This window comes from Oncorhynchus tshawytscha, linkage group LG01 (genome assembly GCF_018296145.1).
Source record: "Oncorhynchus tshawytscha isolate Ot180627B linkage group LG01, Otsh_v2.0, whole genome shotgun sequence".
Lineage (NCBI taxonomy): Eukaryota > Metazoa > Chordata > Actinopteri > Salmoniformes > Salmonidae > Oncorhynchus > Oncorhynchus tshawytscha.
The window spans coordinates 69,858,512-69,884,171 of NC_056429.1; the positions used below are offsets into that span (position 1 = coordinate 69,858,512).

At 44.0% G+C, this 25,660-nt stretch overlaps 1 protein-coding gene across 2 annotated transcripts in view; it reads right to left on the reverse strand.

Moving 5' to 3' along the window:
• Positions 1-25,660, reverse strand: part of LOC112255898 (sodium/calcium exchanger 1) — a 192,737-nt gene that overhangs the window by 15,554 nt on the left and 151,523 nt on the right. For both annotated transcript variants that reach the window (XM_024428746.2, XM_024428738.2), the window contains exons 4-5: positions 12,716-12,864; positions 9,476-9,575 (exon numbers count right to left, since the gene is read on the reverse strand). In XM_024428746.2, coding sequence (XP_024284514.1) covers positions 9,476-9,575; positions 12,716-12,864 — 249 coding nt within the window. The remainder of the gene's footprint in view (positions 1-9,475; positions 9,576-12,715; positions 12,865-25,660) is intronic.

The window sequence follows — 25,660 nt, forward strand, 5'->3', positions numbered from 1 at the left end:
AAATAGAGATTGCAGTAGGAAGGAGAGAGAGAGAGCGAGAGAGAGGCTATTCTAGAAGGAATATTCAGCAGGGAAGTGACTGGAGTAATAAAGTAAGCCAAATTGAGGGACATTACTTTATAGCCTGAGCGGGCTCTGCGGCTCACATCCCTGCCTGTGGTTACTCATCATTAAACACACAGATATGAGAGAGAGGTTGAGGGAGATAAATGTACTCTGTGTTCTACTGCAGATATAATACAAAATTATATACATATGTGCAGCACAGTGTGTGCCAGTTTTACACACACACATAGAGAGAGAGAGAGAGAGAGAGAGAGAGAGAGAGAGAGGGAGGGGAGAGGGGAGAGGGAGAGGGGTGAGGGGAGAGGGAGAGAGAGAGAGAGAGAGAGAGAGAGAGAGAGGGAGAGGGAGAGGGAGAGGGAGAGGGGAGAGGGGAGAGGGAGAGAGAGAGAGATAGAGAGAGAGAGAAAAGCATACAGAAAAAATGGATGGTGGTTACGCCCTTTCAAAACTCCCACTTTACAGTCTTGTCACACACACATCCACTTAATGCATCAGTAAACAGGCTGGCTTTATCTCCTGCGGCACCACAACACACCTTGTCTGAGGAGAATTGTCCATTAGCCACGGCCACCTTAACCCCTGCCTGCACACAGCCAGCTAGCGCCTGCTTATATGTCTAAATGCTTTTAACGGTTAATGGTGGTTAAGTGCTCGTTTTTTAGATGATTTCAAGGTCAACAAGTACATTCATTAAATCATTTGAAATGCTGTTGAAACGCTTCTTCTGTCCCAGGTAATCTCACACACATAAAGGTTAACATTAACATACACATCATATACTTTCGCTACAGTATGGATTTTGTGTGGATTTCTGATTCGGACTAACATATTCCCTGGTATAGTTAAACTGTATCCACTGGAATCAATTCTCTTGAGTTGAGCCGTGGCTGTCGCTAATAGACTGATTCTCTCTCTCTCTTTCTTGAATTTCCTCACAGGAGGAGGATAATAAACCATTCTATTCCTTTGACTAGATCAGCGCTTTCTGTTTGGACTTAGGGTTCAACTCCAGACCAACAACATCCAAGCTAATGTTTGTCCCAGGCTGCCATCTGTCTGTCTCAGCAGGTAGCTGTGCTCTGAGTCCCCTAGGTCTGTACCTTGCCAATTAAACTGACCCCTGTGTGGCACATGTCAACAAAGGTCAGATAAGGTCAGGCAATGTCCTCTGTATCGCCAAATACTGTAGTAGTGTGTGTGTTTAGGTAGTGTGAATAATGAACATTGCTGTGATGATCACACCTTCTGCACACACAGCATACGCTACAGGACACATACACATTCACACAAATTACTAGTGCTGAGCGATTAACCAACATTACATTTTTAAGTTATTAAAAAAAAAAGTTATTAATTTTTAAGTTATTAAACAACTAATTGACCGACGTCAGTTAAATGATTTGAATTCCATTAATTTATTTTTGTGAGCCCAATGCAATGTTTCTCTAGAGAGAAATAAAATAATTCAAGAGAGAAATCAGGTCAAGAACTAGAATTTCCATTAGAATTTCCATTAAAAAGCTCTAAAATCATTGTAATGTCATTATTTCATAATGCATTTAACGTAAAGAAAATAAATAATAATGAAACCGAAAACTGTGATTATATCATTTTTTTTATAACCGAACCAAAACCGAACCGACCTCAAAAGTCACTAATCGCTCAGCAATATAAATTATACACATCAACTCGAACACACATTACAGACGCCAACACACACTGTGGTGCACAGACAGAAGTAAAACCATGAATAGGGAAAGAGAGAGAGAAAGAGAGCGAGAGAAAGAGATGCTGTAGAAAGGAGGAAGAGAGAGTGTCCAGTGTGTCTGCAGGTAATAGCAGGTTGTAGGTGACAGTGAGAGGTCATTAAGGAGGTGTTCATCTTCCCATCATGCCCTATAGGAAGAGGCAGCCAGCTCCCAACCCAGCGGAGGCGACATTAAACTGAGCACACAGGACCAGAGCACTACATTCATATTCAACTTTACACTGCCTTTGGAAAGTATTCAGACCCCTTGGCTTTTCCCACATTTTGTTAGGTTACAGCCTTATTCTAGAATTGATTAAAATGTTGTTTTTTTCTCATCAATCTACATGCAATACCCCATAGTGACAAAGCTTGAAACAGCTGTATTTTGGGAGTTTCTCCCATTCTTCTCTTCAAATCCTCTCAAGCTCTGTCACGTTGGATGGGGAGCGTTGCTGCACAGAAATTCTCAGGTCTGTCCAGAGATGTTCGATCGGGTTCAAGTCGGGGCTCTGGCTGGGCCACTCGAGAACATTCAGAGTCTTGTCCCGAAGCCACACCTGCGTTGTCTTGGCTGTGTGCTTAGGGTCGTTGTCCTGTTGGAAGGTGAACCTTCATCCCAGTCTGAAGTCCTGAGTAATTTGCTCCATTCATCTTTCCCTCGATCCTGACTATTCTTTCAGTCCCTGCCGCTGAAAACCATCCCTAAAACATGATGCTGCCACCACCATGCTTCACTGTAGGGATGGTGCCAGGTTTCTTCCAGATGTGATGCATTCATGCCAAAGAGTTCAATCTTGGTTTCATCAGACCAGAGATTATTGTTTCTCATGGTCTGAGAGTCTTTAGGTGCCTTTTGGAAAACTCTAAGTCGGCTGTCATGTGCCTTTTACTGAGAAGTGGCTTCCATTTGGCCACTCTACCATAAAGACCTGATTGGCGGAGTGCTGCAGCAATGGTTGTCCTTCTGGAAGGTTCTCTCATCTCCCCAGAGGAACTCTGGAGCTCTGTCAGAGTGACCATTGGGTTCTTGGTCCCCTTCCTCCCTGTCACCTCCCTGACCAAGGCCCTTCTCCCCCTTCTCCCCCGATTGTTGTCTGGGCGGACAGCTCTATGATGAGTCTTGGTGGTTCCAAACTTCTTCCATTTAAGAATGATGGAAGCCACTGTGTTCTTGGGTACCTTCAATGCTGCAGAAATGATTTTGTACCCTTCCCCAGATCTGTGCCTTGACATAATCCTGTCTCGGAGCTCTACAGACAATTCCTTCAACCTAATGGCATGGTTTCGAGTCTCATAGCAAAGGGTTATGTAAATAAGGTATTTCTGTTTGTTAGTTGTAATACATTTACAAAAATGTCTAAAAACCTGTTTTCGCTTTGTCATCATGGGGTATTGTGTGTAGATTGCTGAGGATTTTGTTTTTATTTAATCCATTTTAGAATAAGGCTGTAATGTAACAAAATTTGGAAAAAGTCAAGGGGTCTGAAAACTTTTCCGAAAGCACTGTAAAATCCAACTAAACACTTCACTGTCCCGGATGTTAAATGATTGAGTTTAGCCAGCAGAGGTTAGGGAAGAAATTAGAGATATATATGGAGAGAGAGAGAGAGAGAGAGAGAGAGAGAGAGAGAGAGAGAGAGAGAGAGAGAGAGAGAGAGAGAGAGAGAGAGAGAGAGAGAGAGAGAGAGAGAGAGAGAGAGAGAGAGAGAGAGAGAGAGAGAGATAACTAGAGGGTCAGTGGGTTCACATCCTAGCTGAGGAACACTAATATTAAACTCTACGCTGAGACTCCAACGCTGGTTGAAGTCTGTCAAATCCTCAGCATTAGAACCAGCCTACATGCTAAGCTATAAACTAAGCTATTAGCTACGGAGCTATAGGCTAACTGAGCCAATTAACCAGTTAGCTATGGTAAAGAGATAAGACTGAGCCAATCTCTCCCCATGCAGTCACAGTTAATGGGATGAATCCTGTAGGATAACCCATCACACATCTGCAACACACACACACAGACGCAGACAATCACATACTGTATCCTAGGGGTCAGCAACAGGTGGGCCACGGGCCACAACTGGCCCACAAGTGATTTATTTTGTTAATAAATAAATATATATATATTTCATGTCTGGTTGAAGCATTCCCACAAAAAAAAGGTGTGATCCAGTCTCAACGTAATCAAAGTATGAAATGATTGTTATTTTCAAATACACTCTCTGTTTTGGGCTCAGTTGTAGTCAATTTGAAGTGCTTAAAATGATCATAATTATGTTATGGCCCCCGACCAGCTGCTCCTACAACAATTGGTCCGCTGCTGAATCTAGTTACCTACTCTTGCTGTAACTCTCACTCTCTCTCTCTCTCTCTCTCTCTCTCTCTCTCTCTCTCTCTCTCTCTCTCTCTCTCTCTCTCTCTCTCTCTCTCTCTCTCTCTCTCTCTCTCTCTCAATAAGAAAATTGTGATCTATTCTCTGAGGCTTCCTTTCATCTATTTCCCCTATCTTCCTTACTCTACTCCTCCCCCTCTTTCTCTGCCTACTGAAGGCATATCTGTGTATCTCCGCCAACTCCTCATCCTCGACTTCATCAATGAGTCACATCTCTATTACAGCTGCTCAGTGTTGATAGAGAATGGTCGTTAAAGTAATTCCAGGTAATAATTTCTCTCTGACTGGCAGCAAAGAGTACATATGCTGCCGTGTCATTGAGATAGGCCTGGGGAGGTTCTCTGCAGTCAGTCACAGTCTCGGTATTCTTGTCACAACTCAGCAGTCTCTCTTCTCTTTAGTGGTGATGGCCAAATAAATGAATCATCTAGCACTGTATTAGCTCCGTGGTGGTGCTGTCACTCACAGGTCACAGAGAGTACAGACACAGAGACACACACACTTATGACACACCCATCTGCACAGCCACAGAAGCACACACTCACACCCATCATCCAAAGTCCCCAAAGAGACGGACAGATTCATGAAAGGAAAAAACAGAGTTGTCAGGGGAGTTATTAAAACCTGTTAAGCTTCCCCCCTACTTTTTCGGAAATTCTGTTAAAAATCGCGCAACATTTTGGCGTCCTGCTACTCAGGCCAGGAATATAGTATATGCATATGATTAGTATGTGTGGATAGAAAACACTCAGACGTTTCCAAAACTGTTTAAATCACGGCTGTGACTATAACAGAACGTCTGTTTCATCGAAAAGCGCAGGAAAATCTGATCACTGGAGATGGAAAAAAATATCCATGCGCCACTCCCATGAATTGTTAAAGGTGAACCGTAATATATGAGGCCGAGCTTGCAGTACCTACAGCTACCACAGGATCTATAAAGTCTCCTCATTTGAATCTGAATTGATTCTTGGTAGATCCGCCCAAAGGGAACCGATTCTCTCCGACCACCGACCCGAGGCATTGTCTCTGTGTTTTTCCGGACATTTTTCCACACGGCAGGCTATCGAATTTACATCGCCTCCTGATGATTTTTATAGCTTATTAACGTGTAGTTATACCTAAAGTTGCATTAGAAAGGTATTTCGAAGTGTTTTGTGAAAGTTTATCGTCGAATTTTTAACTTTTAAAAAATGACGTTACGTTATGAAACGCTTTTTTTTCCGTTTTCCACACAGTCTTCATAGATCGATATCTAGGCTATATATGGACCGATTTAATCCAAAAAAAGACCCAGTATTGATTATGGGACATCAAGGTGTGCAAAGAAAGAAGATGGTCAAAGGTAATTAATGTTTTATATTTTATTGTGCGGTTTGTGTAGCGCCGACTATGCTAATTCTTTTGTTTACATCCCCTACGGGTCTTTTGGGGTGTTGCATGCTATCAGATAATAGCTTCTCATGCTTTCGCCGAAAAGCATTTTAAAAATCTGACACGGTGGCTAGATTCACAATGACTGTAGCTTTATTTTAATACCAAACATGTGTATTTTAATGAACGTTTGCGTTTTAACTAATACTATTAGCATGTAGCGTCGCGCATGTGCATTTCTAGAGCTCTAGGTGGGACGTCTGCGTCTCAAGTAAGCTCAATTAACTGACTGTCAGGACATTTATCTGAGACTGATATGGGGGAAGAAGTGAATACTGTGGACAACGGCCACACATACACACACGCACATCCCACATGAAAAAATACTATAGTATATACAGTGCCTTGCGAAAGTATTCGGCCCCCTTGAACTTTGCGACCTTTTGCCACATTTCAGGCTTCAAACATAAAGATATAAAACTGTATTTTTTTGTGAAGAATCAACAACAAGTGGGACACAATCATGAAGTGGAACGACATTTATTGGATATTTCAAACTTTTTTAACAAATCAAAAACTGAAAAATTGGGCGTGCAAAATTATTCAGCCCCTTTTACTTTCAGTGCAGCAAACTCTCTCCAGAAGTTCAGTGAGGATCTCTGAATGATCCAATGTTGACCTAAATGACTAATGATGATAAATACAATCCACCTGTGTGTAATCAAGTCTCCGTATAAATACACCTGCACTGTGATAGTCTCAGAGGTCCGTTAAAAGCGCAGAGAGCATCATGAAGAACAAGGAACACACCAGGCAGGTCCGAGATACTGTTGTGAAGAAGTTTAAAGCCGGATTTGGATACAACAATATTTCCCAAGCTTTAAACATCCCAAGGAGCACTGTGCAAGCGATAATATTGAAATGGAAGGAGTATCAGACCACTGCAAATCTACCAAGACCTGGCCGTCCCTCTAAACTTTCAGCTCATACAAGGAGAAGACTGATCAGAGATGCAGCCAAGAGGCCCATGATCACTCTGGATGAACTGCAGAGATCTACAGCTGAGGTGGGAGACTCTGTCCATAGGACAACAATCAGTCGTATATTGCACAAATCTGGCCTTTATGGAAGAGTGGCAAGAAGAAAGCCATTTCTTAAAGATATCCATAAAAAGTGTTGTTTAAAGTTTGCCACAAGCCACCTGGGAGACACACCAAACATGTGGAAGAAGGTGCTCTGGTCAGATGAAACCAAAATTGAACTTTTTGGCAACAATGCAAAACGTTATGTTTGGCGTAAAAGCAACACAGCTCATCACCCTGAACACACCATCCCCACTGTCAAACATGGTGGTGGCAGCATCATGGTTTGGGCCTGCTTTTCTTCAGCAGGGACAGGGAAGATGGTTAAAATTGATGGGAAGATGGATGGAGCCAAATACAGGACCATTCTGGAAGAAAACCTGATGGAGTCTGCAAAAGACCTGAGACTGGGACGGAGATTTGTCTTCCAACAAGACAATGATCCAAAACATAAAGCAAAATATACAATGGAATGGTTCAAAAATAAACATATCCAGGTGTTAGAATGGCCAAGTCAAAGTCCAGACCTGAATCCAATCGAGAATCTGTGGAAAGAACTGAAAACTGCTGTTCACAAATGCTCTCCATCCAACCTCACTGAGCTCGAGCTGTTTTGCAAGGAGGATTGGGAAAAAATTTCCGTCTCTCGATGTGCAAAACTGATAGAGACATACCACAAGCGACTTACAGCTGTAATCGCAGCAAAAGGTGGCGCTACAAAGTATTAACTTAAGGGGGCTGAATAATTTTGCACGCCCAATTTTTCAGTTTTTGATTTGTTAAAAAAGTTTGAAATATCCAATAAATGTTGTTCCACTTCATGATTGTGTCCCACTTGTTGTTGATTCTTCACAAAAAAATACAGTTTTATATCTTAATGTTTTAAGCCTGAAATGTGGCAAAAGGTCGCAAAGTTCAAGGGGGCCGAATACTTTCGCAAGGCACTGTATATGATGGTTAAATACTATGACATTCACTGAATGTTTTTGCAGACATTACTGTATTATTTACTGTAGTGTTTTTGCTGTCTGTAGTATACTCTATTATTTACTGTAGTATTCCACAGTATACTACAACATCCTATAGTACGTACTACTCATGATCGAGGTATACTACAGTATGTAGTATAGTATTCTACAGTTCAAAATTATATATTAAGTACTGTAGTATTCTGTAGTAAACAGTATTTTTTAAATGTGGGATTCCACACAGCATTGCTGTCCCACAGGTTTGGAGAAGCCACCAACCCACCCACTAGCGAGAATTTCACACCCAATCTCCGTCAACACCCTGGACCAAGTCACGGTGGGAAGCCAATGATTTCTCTTAAACTAACTTGTGAGGAGGCTAGCGCTGCAAATGCTACGCTGCCTGACACACTCTCCCTCTCTACTGGCTTCAGAGCAAATATAATCAGAGGGGCTGCAGGGTGAAAGAAAGAAAAAAAGAAAGAAAGATAAAGAGAGAGGGGAGGTAAGGGAAGATCAATATTTCATGACTGTATGTGCATTTTAAACACAGCAGCAAGTCCAGAGGCAGAGATAGAGAAAGAGCTAGACAGAGAGACAGACAGAGAGAGAGGCAACAAAAGGAGCTTAAATACCTGGGGTGTGTGACGGGTTAGTGTCTAGTCGATCCAGGAGGCACACACACACACACCAACGCACGCACACAAACACACACACACCAAAGCACGCACACAAGCAAACACACTCCCGCTGTCAAAACGTCAACACAGTCTAATCCCAGATAAGAGGGCAGGGACAGGGCTTGTCATTAATTGAGCCAGAGCGGGAACAATTGACGACACAGTAGATAACTAGCGCACAAACACACACACACACAGTGATACACATGCTGTAACTTTCAACACACTCATACACACACACAGATACAAAAAATACAAAAAAAAAAAAACACATTCACACCTCGACGAAAATCCAAAGTGCTTCAGTGGCCACACACTCACAGAGTTTTCAAGGCTAGTTGCCATGTCCTCTTTAGAAATCAAACTGTACACACGTAGACACTGACAAGCACACATAAGGTAATAAGGCAACAATGCTATGCTCTGACAAGATGGCATCTCTAATCAACAGAGGCCTTGGGAAGCCTTGGAGTGGGACTGCAGTGCTCCAGATTTCCACCAGTTGGTGTTTACATTGAAAATCTATCTTCTGAGGAGATGCTGCAGCATGCTCGTCCGTTGTAAGAAAGGATTGTACACACGCACGCACTGTGGCAGCCGGCAGGGAGAGGTGAGGGGAGTGGTGATTGAGGGGAGAAATCTGGCAGTCCATTGGCCCCACCCCCGGGCCTTATATGGACTTCCTGCCCGAGGCAAGACTGTAACTCGTTAAGCCAGGGGGTGTTTGGGGATAAAAGGGGGAAGCAGCCTGCACAGCAAGGCAGAGTAGGAGAGAACCAAGAGCATTATGAAGAGTGGGAGAAGAGAGATTACTATCTGTGAGATTACTATCTGTGAGATTACTATCTGTGAGATTACATGTTGTGACCTGGACTGTTGGACTAACACCCTTGTGTACCGGACCGGATTGGCTGAGGACCCGAGTGTGAGGATTACCCCTGGATAACGGAACGGACAAAGAGAACGGCTTGTGGACTGAGGTGATTGGTGGATTCCTCCTTCTTCTTTCCCTGTGTACGAAAATCCCAAATAAACTTTGCATCCCCTTTGCATTCTTTTTGTGCTACTGGTGCCTGTTTTGTTATTGAACTTGGTGACGTGGAAACCCCACACCCTTGATCTTGCTACAGCACGCACACATACTCGCGCGGCGGTCAAAGCATTCAACTCACCGGCGCTGACAGTGATGGCCTCGATGAACTGGTCTCTCCAGCTGTTAGTCCCCACCAGCAGGGCCAGATTAGTCTTCTTAATCAGCTTGTCCACAGTGTTCTGCACAGGGAACACCAAACACATGGAGTTCAGGAAGAACATATTGGGGAAATGCATATAGGAAAGCAAGGGCATCTAGTCCACAAATTCATATAGGACACATGACTATTTCTGTCTTTAAAACATATGTACTTGTCTGTAGTAAGCATGTATTTAGAATAAACAATGAGGGTAAAGGTTGGGTAGAGAGCTTGGGTGTTGTAAGTACTGCCTCGGCCATGTAATGCAACTGCTATAGTAGCCAAGAGCCAGTCCTCGGGAGCTAGTTGACGATGCTGTCCACATACTATGATAATAACATAGGCCAGAAGTATAGAGAGCGGAGGTTAGGTCTGTTACTGGGCCTTTAGCTGCAATCCTCTCTTTGATAAAGGCTGCTTCCCAGAGGACAGGTGCAGGTGCTCCTAGAGTACACTCAGGAAATCAATCCTCATCAGAGCCTGTATAGATTCCAAAACAGGAAAAAATGGATTTCTCTCCCTAAAGAAGGAAACAACTCCTGCTCGATCCATCCCTTCCACCACCCTTCCTCCACTCCTGGGATGACAGCTGGAGAGTACCCTCCTTCTCCTCTGTCCATCCCCTTCTGTCTTCCCTCACCATCGGAAGGAAAATCCGATATTCCCTTCTCTGGAAGGAAACTACAATGGTAATTGAGTTGACTTTAGCTTTGGAATGTACAGTGCCTTGCGAAAGTATTCGGCCCCCTTGAACTTTGCGACCTTTTGCCACATTTCAGGCTTCAAACATAAAGATATAAAACTGTATTTTTTTGTGAAGAATCATCAACAAGTGGGACACTATCATGAACTGGAACGACATTTATTGGATATTTCAAACTTTTTGAACAAATCAAAAACTGAAAAATTGGGCGTGCAAAATTATTCAGCCCCTTTAAGTTAATACTTTGTAGTGCCACCTTTTGCTGCGATTACAGCTGTAAGTCGCTTGGGGTATGTCTCTATCATTTTTGCACATCGAGAGACTGAATTTTTTTCCCATTCCTCCTTGCAAAACAGTTCGAGCTCAGTGAGGTTGGATGGAGAGCATTTGTGAACAGCAGTTTTCAGTTCTTTCCACAGATTCTCGATTGGATTCAGGTCTGGACTTTGACTTGGCCATTCTAACACCTGGATATGTTTATTTTTGAACCATTCCATTGTATATTTTGCTTTATGTTTTGGATCATTGTCTTGTTGGAAGACAAATCTCCGTCCCAGTCTCAGGTCTTTTGCAGACTCCATCAGGTTTTCTTCCAGAATGGTCCTGTATTTGGCTCCATCCATCTTCCCATCAATTTTAACCATCTTCCCTGTCCCTACTGAAAAAAAGCAGGCCCAAACCATGATGCTGCCACCACCATGTTTGACAGTGGGGATGGTGTGTTCAGGATGATGAGCTGTGTTGCTTTTAAGCCAAACATAACGTTTTGCATTGTTGCCAAAAAGTTCAATTTTGGTTTCATCTGACCAGAGCACCTTCTTCCACATGTTTGGTGTGTCTCCCAGGTGGCTTGTGGCAAACTTTAAACAACACTTTTTATGGATATCTTTAAGAAATGGCTTTCTTCTTGCCACTCTTCCATAAAGGCCAGATTTGTGCAATATACGACTGATTGTTGTCCTATGGACAGAGTCTCCCACCTCAGCTGTAGATCTCTGCAGTTCATCCAGAGTGATCATGGGCCTCTTGGCTGCATCTCTGATCAGTCTTCTCAATGTATGAGCTGAAAGTTTAGAGGGACGGCCAGGTCTTGGTAGATTTGCAGTGGTCTGATACTCCTTCCATTTCAATATTATCGCTTGCACAGTGCTCCTTGGGATGTTTAAATCTTTTTGTATCCAAATCCGGCTTTAAACTTCTTCACAGCAGTATCTCGGACCTGCCTGGTGTGTTCCTTGTTCTTCATGATGCTCTCTGCGCTAACGGACCTCTGAGACTATCACAGTGCAGGTGCATTTATACGGAGACTTGATTACACACAGGTGGATTGAATCATCATTAGTCATTTAGGTCAACATTGGATCATTCAGAATCCTCACTGAACTTCTGGAGAGAGTTTGCTGCACTGAAAGTAAAAGGGGCTGAATAATTTTGCTTTTTCAGTTTTTGATTTGTTAAAAAGTTTGAAATATCCAATAAATGTCGGATTGTGTCCCATTGTTGTTTTCTTCAAAAAAATACAGTTTTATATCTTTATGTTTGAAGCCTTGTAAAAGGTAAAGTTCAGGAATGGACTGTAAATGGTGGGATGGTTTAAACTCAGGTTTATACAGGAATGGACAACTACACTATTCTCTCCAGCTCTGCTAAGGTCTCAGATATAACATTGATATTTGGAGAAATAGACAGACAGCTTCATCTACTGTCCAATTTCTAGCAAGGTGTGTTGGATTGAAGTTGTGCAAAGAAGAGGAAGAGAGAGAAATCTACTGTCGGCAAATCACCTACTTCCTCAGTCCTATCTATTAGCCCCAGGCAAGGGATTCTGGGTCTTGGTTGACGTTAATCTTAAAGCGGAAAAGTTGCAGACTACCGTCTGAAAGTTGAAGCTCTTTTGAAGCAGCCACTCGCTATGACTCTGAGGTTAGACACAATTAAACTCTCCAGCCCCCCCAGGATACAGAGTCCTTCAGCCAGCTATAGGATCCATAGGCCCCCTCCCTCCCATAGCCTCCCACCCAACCTCACAGTGAGAGCCACTCCAGTAAGAACAGGAGACGATCCGTCAAGTGCTCACAAGCATCCACCCATCAGTCTGAAGAGTGTGTGTGGGAGAAAAAAGCATTTGCGTGTGCGGACACACACACACACACACACACACACACACACACACACACACACACACACACACACACACACACACACACACACACACACACACACACACACACACACACACACACACACACACACACACACACACACACACACACACACACACAGACCTTAATATTCATGATAATCACATCTGTGTTTGTCTGAAGAGTGAGTGTGAGTGAAAGAGGAGAGCATGCACATACACAGTTATATCACTCCATGATTACTACATATGCGTGTATGTCTATCTGAGGAGTCTCTGAGGAGTGCATTACGTGAGAGAAAGGAAATAGAATATGTGTAAACACACGAGCACACACCTTAAACTCATAGGATTCCTCGATGATGATTTCAAGTTTGACGTGATCCCCAAGCGTGGGTCGACCCATATCAGCGATGCGTTGCTCCTCATCATCCACTCCTGTTAGCGGCACCACCTCTTCCACCTCCTTCTCAGCCACCTCTGTAGCTGAGAGACATAAGACGGTGGATTGTGACTGACGCCCATGACAACTGACATGTTGTGTAGTAATATTGTGGAAGCCATCGACATGAAAGTGGTACATTTAAGCAGTAAGGCAGGCGGGGGTGTGGTATATGGCCAGTATACCACGGATAAGGGCTGTTCTTACGCACGATGCAACGAGGAGTGCCTGGATAAAGCCATTAGCCGTGGTATATTGGCCATATATCACAAACCCCCGAGGTGCCTTATTGCTATTATAAACTGGTTACCGATAGTATACAGTCTTATATACCACAGCTTTCAGCCAATCAGCATTCTATGCTGGAACCACCCAGTTTATAATGCGGTGTAAAATATGCTTTCTTGTTTTTCCTCATATATTTACTTACATAACCCTTATCTAGCCAAGTAAGCTATGGTGAGAAAAATTCTCTTTGACAGACAGACTAAATGGTTGTTTCAAGAAAAACAACATGATTGTAACCCTTACAGCTCCCACCCCCCAGAAGATGAATAGGTCATTGTACAGATGAAAGTAAAAGCTGTTTAGCGCCGACCCTCCACTCCCCCATCACCCACCACCTCCAAGCCATCATATTCATCACAGAGAGAGGCAGCCGAGTTGTGCTTCCAAGTTCACAGCAAGGCAAATGAGAATACTATGGGAATGGGCCCTGCACTCTCTCCCTGATAGATGGGCTCATTCCACTGGGTTAGAGTGATGCTGGGAGTAGGGTAGGATGGAGGGAGAGAAGAGGAAGAGGCTGAAGATGATTGCTGAGGTGATGAGGTAGCAGGGAGGGATAACAGCAGGGGGGGGCGGGGCAGGTTAACGTCAATGGGTTCATGGTGGGTTTAAGGTGACAGAAATGATCCAGACCTGCCACACAACGAAGGGCCATAACACATAGAACCAATAAAGCTATGCAATCATCCATGCATATACCTTTGACCACTATTCGAGGAAGACCTGGCTGCTTGACTTGAAAAAACAACAACATAGTGTGCTGTTCTCCAGCTCCCGCTGGAGGCTGCTATTTATGGTGTGGTGTCATTAAGGCTTTGAGGGAAACTATTTCTTATTGTTAGTAGAAGGATTGAATCCATCAATGAGTTGCCTTCATTTGTAGTTTTTTCTTCATCCTGGTAAACGTGGATGCATCTCTGTCACAGTGGAAGGATCTCTGTAGAGGTCTCACTCAGCGTGGAGCAGCTCGGTCGTGTCAGTGGGTAACAAATGTCCTCCTCACTGACCTCTAACCAGTGTGGAACACACTGCCTACTAGTGTCAGCCTCAGCCCTGCCACCCTCAAACTGATCAGAGGTCAGTGAAGAACAAGGAAAGTGCATCTCAGCTATGTGTGTGGTAAATCTGCAGGGCTTCTTGGAAAAGAGACCCTGGTCTTAATGGGACTTCCTGTCTAAATAAAGGAGGAGTGGATTCTACAGTGGACAACTGCACCACATTGCCAACAGTGCAGAAATCCTAATGGCATACATTTATTACTCATATTTTATGGCTCTTCAAATCCACAGGAATGCATTTGGAAGTAACTATCAAATAGAATTGAAAACTTAACCAAATATGACAACTTAAAAACATTCAAAATGCCATGTTGGATGAGTGTACAGTACACCCATCATTAAAGGCCCAATGCAGCCATTTTTATCTCAATATTAAATCATTTCTGGGTAACAATTAAGTTACTTACTGTGATTGTTTTAAATAAAAAATCAATAAAAAAAGGATTCTTAGCAACAGCAATATCTAAAGCAAAGATTTGGGATTGGTCTGAGTGAGGAGGGAAAAATGGAAAACTAGCTGTTAAAGGAATTAAAGGAAAACTCCACCCAAGAACTATCTTGTGGTATTTGATTCATTGGTCCATTGTTGACATAATTCCAAAACGTTTTGGTTGTCAGCACTCAAGTTGTCAAGATATGTAACTTTCAAATGACTGAAATGATCCCTGTAGGGTGCATTTTGCAGTTACATATCTGCATCAGATTTCGGTATTTTGAAAGTTACATATCTTAAAAACAGACTTGAAATTTCAGGTGTTTTTTTTCAAACAGCTCCCACACTAAAAGAGCATTGTCATCATTTTCACACTTTCACAGTATCGTTCCAACCGCATAGCATGGAAACACTGTACATATAAAACAGGAAAAGCACATGTTTGACTGCACTAGGCCTTTAAGCTATGCAGTCAGTCTAGACTTTTTACAAGCCCTCCAATGATATATAAGAGAGGATTAGATCATAATGACTCCATTTCATGAGATCTTGTCAAGTGTGGTTAAATCATGAGATGATTAAAGGCCTATTCTTCACTTTGTTAATACCATTAGGGGCTGATATGTGTATGTTGGCAGAGGGATATCAAGCTGTATTCACCATTAGGTTTGTCAGAGGTGTATTTGGTGGAGGGATATCAAGCTGTATTCACCATTAGGTTTGTCAGAGGTGTATTTGGTGGAGGGATATCAAGCTGTATTCACCATTAGGTTTGTCAGAGGTGTATTTGGTGGAGGGATATCAAGCTGTATTCACCATTAGGTTTGTCAGAGGTGTATTTGGTGGAGGGATATCAAGCTGTATTCACCATTAGGTTTGTCAGAGGTGTATTTGGTGGAGGGATATCAAGCAGTATTCACCATTAGGTTTGTCAGAGGTGTATTTTGTGGAGGGATATCAAGCTGTATTCACCATTAGGTTTGTCAGAGGTGTATTTGGTGGAGGGATATCAAGCTGTATTCGCCATTAGGTTTGTCAGAGGTGTATTTGGTGGAGGGATATCAAGCTGTATTCACCATTAGGTTTGTCAGAGGTGTATTTGGTGGAGGGATATCAAGCTGTATTCACCATTAGGTTTGTCAGAGGTGTATTTGGTGGAGGGATATCAAGCTGTATTCACCATTAGGTTTGTCAGAGGTGTATTTGGTGGAGGGATTCTCACTGGTATCCAGGTAGTTAGCTACGATGTTACTGTGACAACTTGAATGCCTGTGCAGCTGGTTGAGCCGTACAATACAATAACACTCAGCTGCTGTGACGGTCCGCTCATAGATGGTAGTGGAGGGAGGGGAGAATTAGGACAGAAAACCAAGAGCATTTTCAATGGACATTCTAACAGCAAAGCCGTTGTTGTGTCAATGTTCCCCTATATTAATTTAGCATTGATAACAATGATGTACAGTATACTGTACAAAAATATAAATGCAACATGCAACAATTGAATTCATTCTCCTGAGTTACAGTTCATATGAGGAAATCAGTCAATTGAAACAAGTTCATTAGGCCCTAATCTATGGATTTAACCTGACTGGAAATACAGATCTGTTGGTAAAAATAAAATGGGCCTCTGGATCTCGTCGCGGTATTTTTGTGCATTCAAATTGCTGTCGATAAAATGCAGACATGTTCATTGTCCATAGCTTATGCCTGCTCATACTTGGCCGCCTCGCTTCGCGTTCCTAGTGCATTTCTTACACTAGTACCCCAGGTCATCTTAGGTTTCATTACATACAGCCGAGAAGAACTACTGAATATAAGATCAGCGTCAACTCACCATCAGTAAAACAACCAGGACAACGGAGTGGATTACATGCTCAGAAAAAGAGGGAAACGAAGCGGTCTTCTGGTCAGACTCCGGAGACGGGCACCACTCCCTAGCATTTCATTGCCAATGTCTCTTGACAACAAGGTTGATGAAATCCGAGCAAGGGTAGCATTCCAGAGGGACATCAGAGACTGTAACGTTCTCTGCTTCTGGCTAACTGGACTTGCAGCCAGCGGGTTTCCGGCGCATGCTTTCTGGTAAGACGTGACATGGTGTGATGTGAATGGTGTGATGAAACATACAGAAACTCAAATCCTTCTGTTCACCTGATTTAGAATTCCTCACAATCAAATGTAGACCGCATTATCTACCAAGAGAATTCTCTTCGATTATAATCACAGCCGTATATATCCCCCAAGCAGAAACATCGATGGCTCTGAACGAACTTTATTTAACTCTCTGCAAACTGGAAACGATTTATCCGGAGGCTGCATTCATTGTAGCTGGGGATTTTAACAAGGCTAATCTGAAAACAAGACTCCCTAAATTTTATCAGCATATCGATTGCGCAACCAGGGGTGGAAAGACCCTGGATCATTGTTACTCTAACTTCCGCGACGCATATAAGGCCCTGCCCCGCCCCCCTTTCGGAAAAGCTGACCACGACTCCATTTTGTTGATCCCTGCCTACAGACAGAAACTAAAACAAGAAGCTCCCGCGCTGAGGTCTGTCCAACGCTGGTCCGACCAAGCTGATTCCACACTCCAAGACTGCTTCCATTACGTGGACTGGGAGATGTTTCGTATTGCGTCAGACAACAACATTGACGAATACGCTGATTCGGTGTGCGAGTTCATTAGAACGTGCGTTGAAGATGTCGTTCCCATAGCAACGATTAAAACATTCCCTAACCAGAAACCATGGATTGATGGCAGCATTCGCGTGAAACTGAAAGCGCGAACCACTGCTTTTAATCAGGGCAAGGTGTCTGGTAACATGACTGAATACAAACAGTGCAGCTATTCCCTCCGCAAGGCTATCAAACAAGCTAAGCGCCAGTACAGAGACAAAGTAGAATCTCAATTCAACGGCTCAGACACAAGAGGCATGTGGCAGGGTCTACAGTCAATCACGGACTACAGGAAGAAACCCAGCCCAGTCACGGACCAGGATGTCTTGCTCCCAGGCAGACTAAATAACTTTTTGCCCGCTTTGAGGACAATACAGTGCCACTGACACGGCCTGCAACGAAAACATGCGGTCTCTCCTTCACTGCAGCCGAAGTGAGTAAGACATTTAAACGTGTTAACCCTCGCAAGGCTGCAGGCCCAGACGGCATCCCCAGCCGCGCCCTCAGAGCATGCGCAGACCAGCTGGCCGGTGTGTTTACGGACATATTCAATCAATCCCTATACCAGTCTGCTGTTCCCACATGCTTCAAGAAACTCTGCTGTTCCAGTCTGCTGTTCCCACATGCTTCAAGTAACTTGATTATGCCATTCTTAGTGCAAATTTAGACAAAATAAAAAGACCTAGCTAAGACAAAGTCTTCCTGTTCCCAAGAAAGCTAAGGTAACTGAGCTAAACGACTACCGCCCCGTAGCACTCACATCCGTCATCATGAAGTGCTTTGAGAGACTATTCAAGGACCATATCACCTCCACCCTACCTGACACCCTAGACCCACTCCAATTTGCTTACCGCCCAAATAGGTCCACAGACGATGCAATCTCAACCACACTGCACACTGCCCTAACCCATCTGGACAAGAGGAATACCTATGTGAGAATGCTGTTCATCGACTACAGCTCGGCATTCAACACCATAGTACCCTCCAAGCTCGTCATCAAGCTCGAGACCCTGGGTCTCGACCCCGCCCTGTGCAACTGGGTACTGGACTTCCTGACGGGCCGCCCCCAGGTGGTGAGGGTAGGCAACAACATCTCCTCCCCGCTGATCCTCAACACTGGGGCCCCACAAGGGTGCGTTCTGAGCCCTCTCCTGTACTCCCTGTTCACCCACGACTGCGTGGCCACGCACGCCTCCAACTCAATCATCAAGTTTGCGGACGACACAACAGTGGTAGGCTTGATTACCAACAACGACGAGACGGCCTACAGGGAGGAGGTGAGGGCCCTCGGAGTGTGGTGTCAGGAAAATAACCTCACACTCAACGTCAACAAAACTAAGGAGATGATTGTGGACTTCAGGAAACAGCAGAGGGAACACCCCCCATCCACATCGATGGAACAGTAGTGGAGAGGGTAGCAAGTTTTAAGTTCCTCGGCATACACATCACAGACAAACTGAATTGGTCCACTCACACAGACAGCATCGTGAGGAAGGCGCAGCAGCGCCTCTTCAACCTCAGGAGGCTGAAGAAATTTGGCTTGTCACCAAAAGCACTCACAAACTTCTACAGATGCACAATCGAGAGCATCCTGGCGGGCTGTATCACCGCCTGGTATGGCAACTGCACCGCCCTCAACCGTAAGGCTCTCCAGAGGGTAGTGAGGTCTGCACAACGCATCACCGGGGGCAAACTACCTGCCCTCCAGGACACCTACACCACCCGATGCTACAGGAAGGCCATAAAGATCATCAAGGACATCAACCACCCGAGCCACTGCCTGTTCACCCCGCTGTCATCCAGAAGGTGAGGTCAGTACAGGTGCATCAAAGCTGGGACCGAGAGACTGAAAAACAGCTTCTATCTCAAGGCCATCAGACTGTTAAACAGCCACCACTAACATTGAGTGGCTACTGCCAACACACTGTCAATGACACTGACTCTACTCCAGCCACTTTAATAATGGGAATTGATGGGAAATGATGTAAATATATCACTAGCCACTTTAAACAATGCTACCTTATATAATGTTACTTACCCTACATTATTCATCTCATATGCATATGTAGATACTGTACTCTATATCATCGACTGCATCCTTATGTAATACATGTATCACTAGCCACTTTAACTATGCCACTTTGTTTACATACTCATCTCATATGTATATACTGTACTCGATATCAGCTACTGTATCTTGCCTATGCTGCTCTGTACCATCACTCATTCATATATCCTTATGTACATATTCTTTATCCCCTTACACTGTGTATAAGACAGTCGTTTTTTGGAATTGTTAGTTAGATTACTTGTTCGTTATTACTGCATTGTCGGAACTAGAAGCACAAGCATTTCGCTACACTCGCATTAACATCTGCTAACCATGTGTATGTGACAAATTAAATTTGATTTGATTTGATTCATACCATAACCCCACAACCACCATGGGGCACTCTGTTCACACGACGCCATATACGTGGTCTGTAGTTTTGAGGCTGGTTCGACGTACTGCTAAATTCTCTAAAACGACATGGGAGGCAGCTTATGGTAAAGAAGTTAGCATTTAACAGCTCTGGTGGACATTCCTGCAGTCAGCATGCCAATTGCAAGCTCCCTCATCGGCGGCATTGTTGTTCGACAAAACAAGACATTTTAGAGTGGCCTTTTATTGTCCCCAGTACAAGGCACCTGTGTAATGATCATGCTATTTAATTAGCTTCTTGATATGCCACACCTGTCAGATGGATGGATTTACTTGGCTAAGGATAAAATACTCACTAACAGTAATGAAAACTAATATGTTGTGCACAACGAATATTTCTACCGAGACAAGCTTTTAAAGGAATAGTGCGAGATGTTATCAATTAAGCCTGTTTTCTACTTACCCAGAGTCAGATCAACTCTTGGATATCCTTTTTATGTATCTGTATGTCAACTAGCATTAGCCCAATGACAGGAAGTGTATGGGAACAGCTAGCATTATAGCTGTTCCCATAGATGTCCAGTTGTTATGCTAACGCTAGTTAGCAATAGCTCGGAAAACTACATTCAACTTCCTTTAAACATTCTCCCTAAGGTGCTGTGACATGCATCAGTTATATTTCAGATGGTGTCAACATCACATTTTTATGCATTTTGGAGTAGAATGTCCTTTTAAAAAGGCACCAGAAGTGACATTCTCACAGTTCTACAAAACACTATCTCCCCCACACACCCACTACCTTTGCCACCGCTGCTGAAGAAAGTCCTAGGGGAACAGTGCAGTGTTCTACAGCATTCTACATGTGCTCTGTGAGGCTGGAAGGATGTTCTATCACTACATTATACAACTTGTTAAGTTGTGAGAGGAAGATGTTACGTCATACCATGACCTAGTTGTCACCCCCCTGAACCCATAGGCCTATGATGACATCACTATAAGCTGACATGACTTTGTAGTGAAAGGATATGGGCCTACTGTGACTTGTTCTACTAAACTGTGTGAATTCAAATCCAAAATGAAGAATATGAAAAAGACAATGTCTTGGAGACTAGGTATGGATATTGGACCGATGTTTGGAGAAAAATCCTGCTATTATCTAATACAAACCACACAGGGTTCTATTGCCTCTATGCTCTCTTTCTCACTTCCTCTTCCCTCTCTCCAAACCTCTGGCCCCCTCCCTCCCTATGCTGCTGAATCTAGTTACCTACTCCTGCTGTAACACATATTTCTCTCCCTCCCTCCCTCCCTCCCTCCACCCCCCCACCTCTCTCTCTCTCCCTGCTCTCTCTCTCTCCCTCTCCAAACCTCTGGCCCCCTCCCTCCCTACGCTGCTGAATCTAGTTACCTACTCCTGCTGTAACACATCTTTCTCTCTCTCTCTCTCTCTCTCTCTCTCTCTCTCTCTCTCTCTCTCTCTCTCTCTCTCTCTCTCTCTCTCTCTCTCTCTCTCTCTCTCCCTCTCTCCAAACCTCTGGCCCCCTCCCTCCCTATGCTGCTGAATCTAGTTACCTACTCCTGCTGTAACACATCTTTCTCTCTCTCTCTCTCTCTCTCTCTCTCTCTCTCTCTCTCTCTCTCTCTCTCTCTCAAACCTCTCTCCCCTCCCTCCCCTCCTGTAACACATCCCTCTCTCTCTCCTCTCCTCTCTCTCTCTCTCTCACTCACTCACTCCTCTCTCTCTCTCTCTCTCTCCAAACCTCTGGCCCCCTCACTCCCTACGCTGCTGAATCTAGTTACCTACTCCTGCTGTAACACATCTTTCTCTCTCTCTCTCTCTCTCTCTCTCTCTCTCTCTCTCTCTCTCTCTCTCTCTCTCTCTCTCTCTCTCTCTCACTCTCTCTCTCTCTCACTCTCTCTCTCTCTCTCTCACTCACTCTCTCCAAACCTCTGGCCCCCTCCCTCCCTACGCTGCTGAATCTAGTTACCTACTCCTGCTGTAACTCACACTCTCTCTCTCTCTCTCTCCTCTCTCTCTCCCCCTCTCTCTCTCTCTCCAAACCTCTGGCCCCCTCCCTCCCTACGCTGGCCCCACCTCCCTCTCTCTCTCTCTCTCTCCTCTCTCCAAACCTCTGGCCCCCTCCCTCCCTACGCTGCTGAATCTAGTTACCTACTCCTGCTGTAACACATCTTTCTCTCTCTCTCTCTCTCTCTCTCTCTCTCTCTCTCTCTCTCTCTCTCACTCTCTCTCTCTCTCTCCCTCCCTCCCTCACTCTCTCTCTCTCTCTCTCTCTCTCTCTCTCCAAACCTCTGGCCCCCTCCTCCCTACGCTGCTGAATCTAGTTACCTACTCCTGCTGTAACACATCTTTCTCACTCTCTCACTCTCTCTCTCTCTCACTCACTCTCTCTCTCCCCCTCTCTCTCTCTCACCCCCTCTCTCATCTCTCCAAACCTCTGGCCCCTCCCTCCCTACGCTGCTGAATCTAGTTACCTACTCCTGCTGTAACACATCTTTCTCTCTCTCTCTCTCTCTCTCTCTCTCTCTCTCTCTCTCTCTCTCTCTCTCTCCTCCCTCTGTCTCTCTCTCCCTCCCTTCCTCCTCTCTCCACCCCCCTCTTCTCTCTCTCTCTCTCCCTCTCTCCCTCTCTCCAAACCTCTCTCTCTCTCTCTCCAAACCTCTCCCCTCCCTCTCTCCAAACCTCTGGCCCCCTCCCTCCTGCTAATCGCTGCTGAATCTAGTTACCTAATCTCCTGCTGTAACACATATTTCTCTCTCTCTCTCTCTCTCTCTCTCTCTCTCTCTCACTCTCTCTCTCTCTCTCTCTCTCTCTCTCTCTCTCTCTCAAACCTCTGGCCCCCTCCCTCCCTACGCTGCTGAATCTAGTTACCTACTCCTGCTGTAACACATCTTTCTCTCTCTCTCTCTCTCTCTCTCTCTCTCTCTCTCTCTCGTCGGAGTGCATGCTGGGAGTGCATGCTGGGAGTGAGTCGTCAAGCAGGAGTGATTGTGAGTGCGAATGGAATTTCTTTTCACTCTATTGGGTTTTGGTATGTATATATATATATTGATTAGTTTAGTTGTTTGAAGGGTATCTTGTTTAAACTATCACTAAGCACGTATAGGGGTGGTGGGATCTTTGAGGTTGGTTTTTCGCGAGGGCACAACCAGCGGGTGGGGCTGGTTGCTATGGCCACTCGCGGAAATGAAGAGTTTGAAAAACTTAGTCGGAGGCATGGAGTAAAGATTCCTGCTGCGGCTGGGTGTTCAGTGGAAGAATGTAGCTTGGCTGTGGGTGCTATCATTGGGTATGATAGCATCAAATCAGCCTCAAGGATGAATAGCGCTGTAGTGATATTTTTAGATTCAATTGAAAAGGTGAATAAGATAGTTGAGAGAGGTGTTGTGTTGCGGGAGACACAGTATTAGGCCGGTATTTCCGCTTATGAATCCGGCGAAGAAAGTTATGCTTTCTAACGTGCCACCATTTGTTAGAGATGAAGTGTTAGAGCGAGAGTTATCTCGCCATGGTCAAATTGTATCTACAATAAAGAAGGTTCTTTTTGGATGCAAATCTCCGTTGTTGAAACATGTCGTGTCTCATAGGAGACAAGTGCATATGATTTAAAAAAAGGAAGGAGATGAACTGAATTTAGCGTTTAGCTTTAAGATTGATGGATTTGATTATGTCTTCTATGCATCTACTGAATCAATGAAATGTTTTGGATGTGGAAGAGAGGGGCATTTGGTGCGTAGTTGTCCCGAGAATGAGCGCGCTGAGCCTGGTAGTAGCTTTAGTGCGGGTGCAATTAACGCAACACCGCGAAGGGATGAAAATACTACGGGTGCAGGGGAAGAGAGAAGGTGGGCAGATGTGGTTGGAAAAGTAGGAGAGGAAGGCAGTGTGAATACGGGGGCAATTGTGGTAGATCAGAACAAAGAGGGAGGGGAAACAGTAGGTGAGATTGCGACTGCCGTCGCTGAGGTGGTGCTGGAAAATGGAATTGGAAGTCAAGAGGAGATTGAAATAACGGAAAAGGAAGCGGATGTTTTCAAAATACCGAGGAGTAAAAGGAAGAATTTAAGGGGTGGTGAAGGGTCTAATTCTAAGAGAAAGGTAGAGAGTGATAAATCAGTTGAAGATTAACAAGTTGTAGAGATGGTGGAGTATTCTTCTGGGGAGGATAGTGAGAGTGAGTCATCTGACGCGTCACAACAATATAGTGAGATAAATGGGGTGGAAGGGAGGTATGGGATCGAGAGGATACGTCAATTTCTGAAGTTGACAAAAGGGAAGAAATATATGCAGGATTACAATGTAACTGATTTTATCCCTGAACGTGAATTGTTTATTGAATCAGCAAAGTTTCTGATGTCAAAAATTACAGGGGGAAGTTTGAAAAGCCCTGAAATTGCTAGACTCAAGAAAGTGGTCACGAGAGTGATAGTGATGTAAATTCTAAAGAAAATGAAAGAGTTCAGTTGCAGTTTTAACTCTGTAAAGAGATGTGGTGGCTGTATCTTCCTCTGTATTTTTTTTAAATCCATGAGCAGTTTTAAGATCTCTTCTTTAAACGTAAATGGGGCAAGAGATGTTAAAAAAAGAGCCATGGTGTATGAGTTAATTAGGGGAAAGGGAAGTGACATAATTTTTCTACAAGAAACGCATAGTAATTTGGAAAATGAAGTTATGTGGCAACAGGAGTGGGGGGACAGTGGTGTGTAGTCATAAAAACTCAAAAAGTGGGGGTGTGGTTATCTTGTTCTCAAAAGGGTTTTTGCCGTTGTCATATGAGGTTGAAGAGGTAGTTGAGGGGAGGTTATTAAAAGTTAGAGCAAGGTATGAAAACATCACTATGTGTCTGATAAATGTATATGCCCCAGTGGTGACAGTTGAGAGGGTATGTTTTTTAGAGACATTATCAAATACCATTGAGAAATGTAACAAAGAAGATTATTTGTTTATTGCTGGGGATTTTAACTGCACAGTTAGCGATTTAGATAGAAATCACCAAGAACCTCATATAGCCTCAAGGACGTTTTTAAAACGCCTTATTGTAACAAATGAACTGTGTGATATTTGGCGGAGTCAACATGGAGGAACAAGGCAGTACACCTGGGCGCATGTGAGAGAGAACATCATCTCTATGGCCAGGTTAGATAGGTTTTATGTTTTTGAGCATCAATCTCAGGTCTGTAAATCAAGTGTGATAACTCCAGTGGGATTTTCTGATCATTGTTTAATAACAGAGGTGGTGTTCATTAACGATGTAAAACCCAAAAGCCTGGCATTTTAATATAACTTTATTGAGTGATGCTCACTTCAGGAACTGTTTCAGTTTTTTTTGGGAGAGGTGGAGGTCTCAAAAGGCCAGTTTTGTATCCCTTCAACAATGGTGGGATATAGGGAAAATCCAGATTCAACAATTTTGTAATCAATACACGAGGAATGTCACCAAGGATATCACCGGATCAATGAAAGCCCTAGAGATTGAAATAGTGGAACTCATGACGTTGGTTAAGACCACAGGAGATCGAGGCCATACTAAGGCCCTCAAGAGGAGAAAAGCTGCATTGGCAGACCTGCTGGGTATCAGAGCACAGGGGGCACTGGTGAGAAGTAAGTTTCAGGGAATATCTGAAATGGATGCCTCATCCAAATTTTTCTTTGGTTTAGAGAAAAAGAATGGACAAAGAAAAATTATTCATTGTCTCAAATCAGCTGTTGGACAAGAGCTCACTAGCCCTAGTGAAATTAGAAAGAGGGCAGTAGAGTTCTATGCTGAGCTCTACAAGTGTGAGTACAAAGAGGACAAAACAGTGACACAGCAGTTCTTTGATGGGCTCCCAAAGGTGGCTGCAGAAGCTCAGGTTGAGCTTGAGCAACCATTGTCTTTGCAGGATTTATACACTGCATTAAAAGGCATGGAACATGGAAGGGCACCAGGCATTGATGGGCTTCC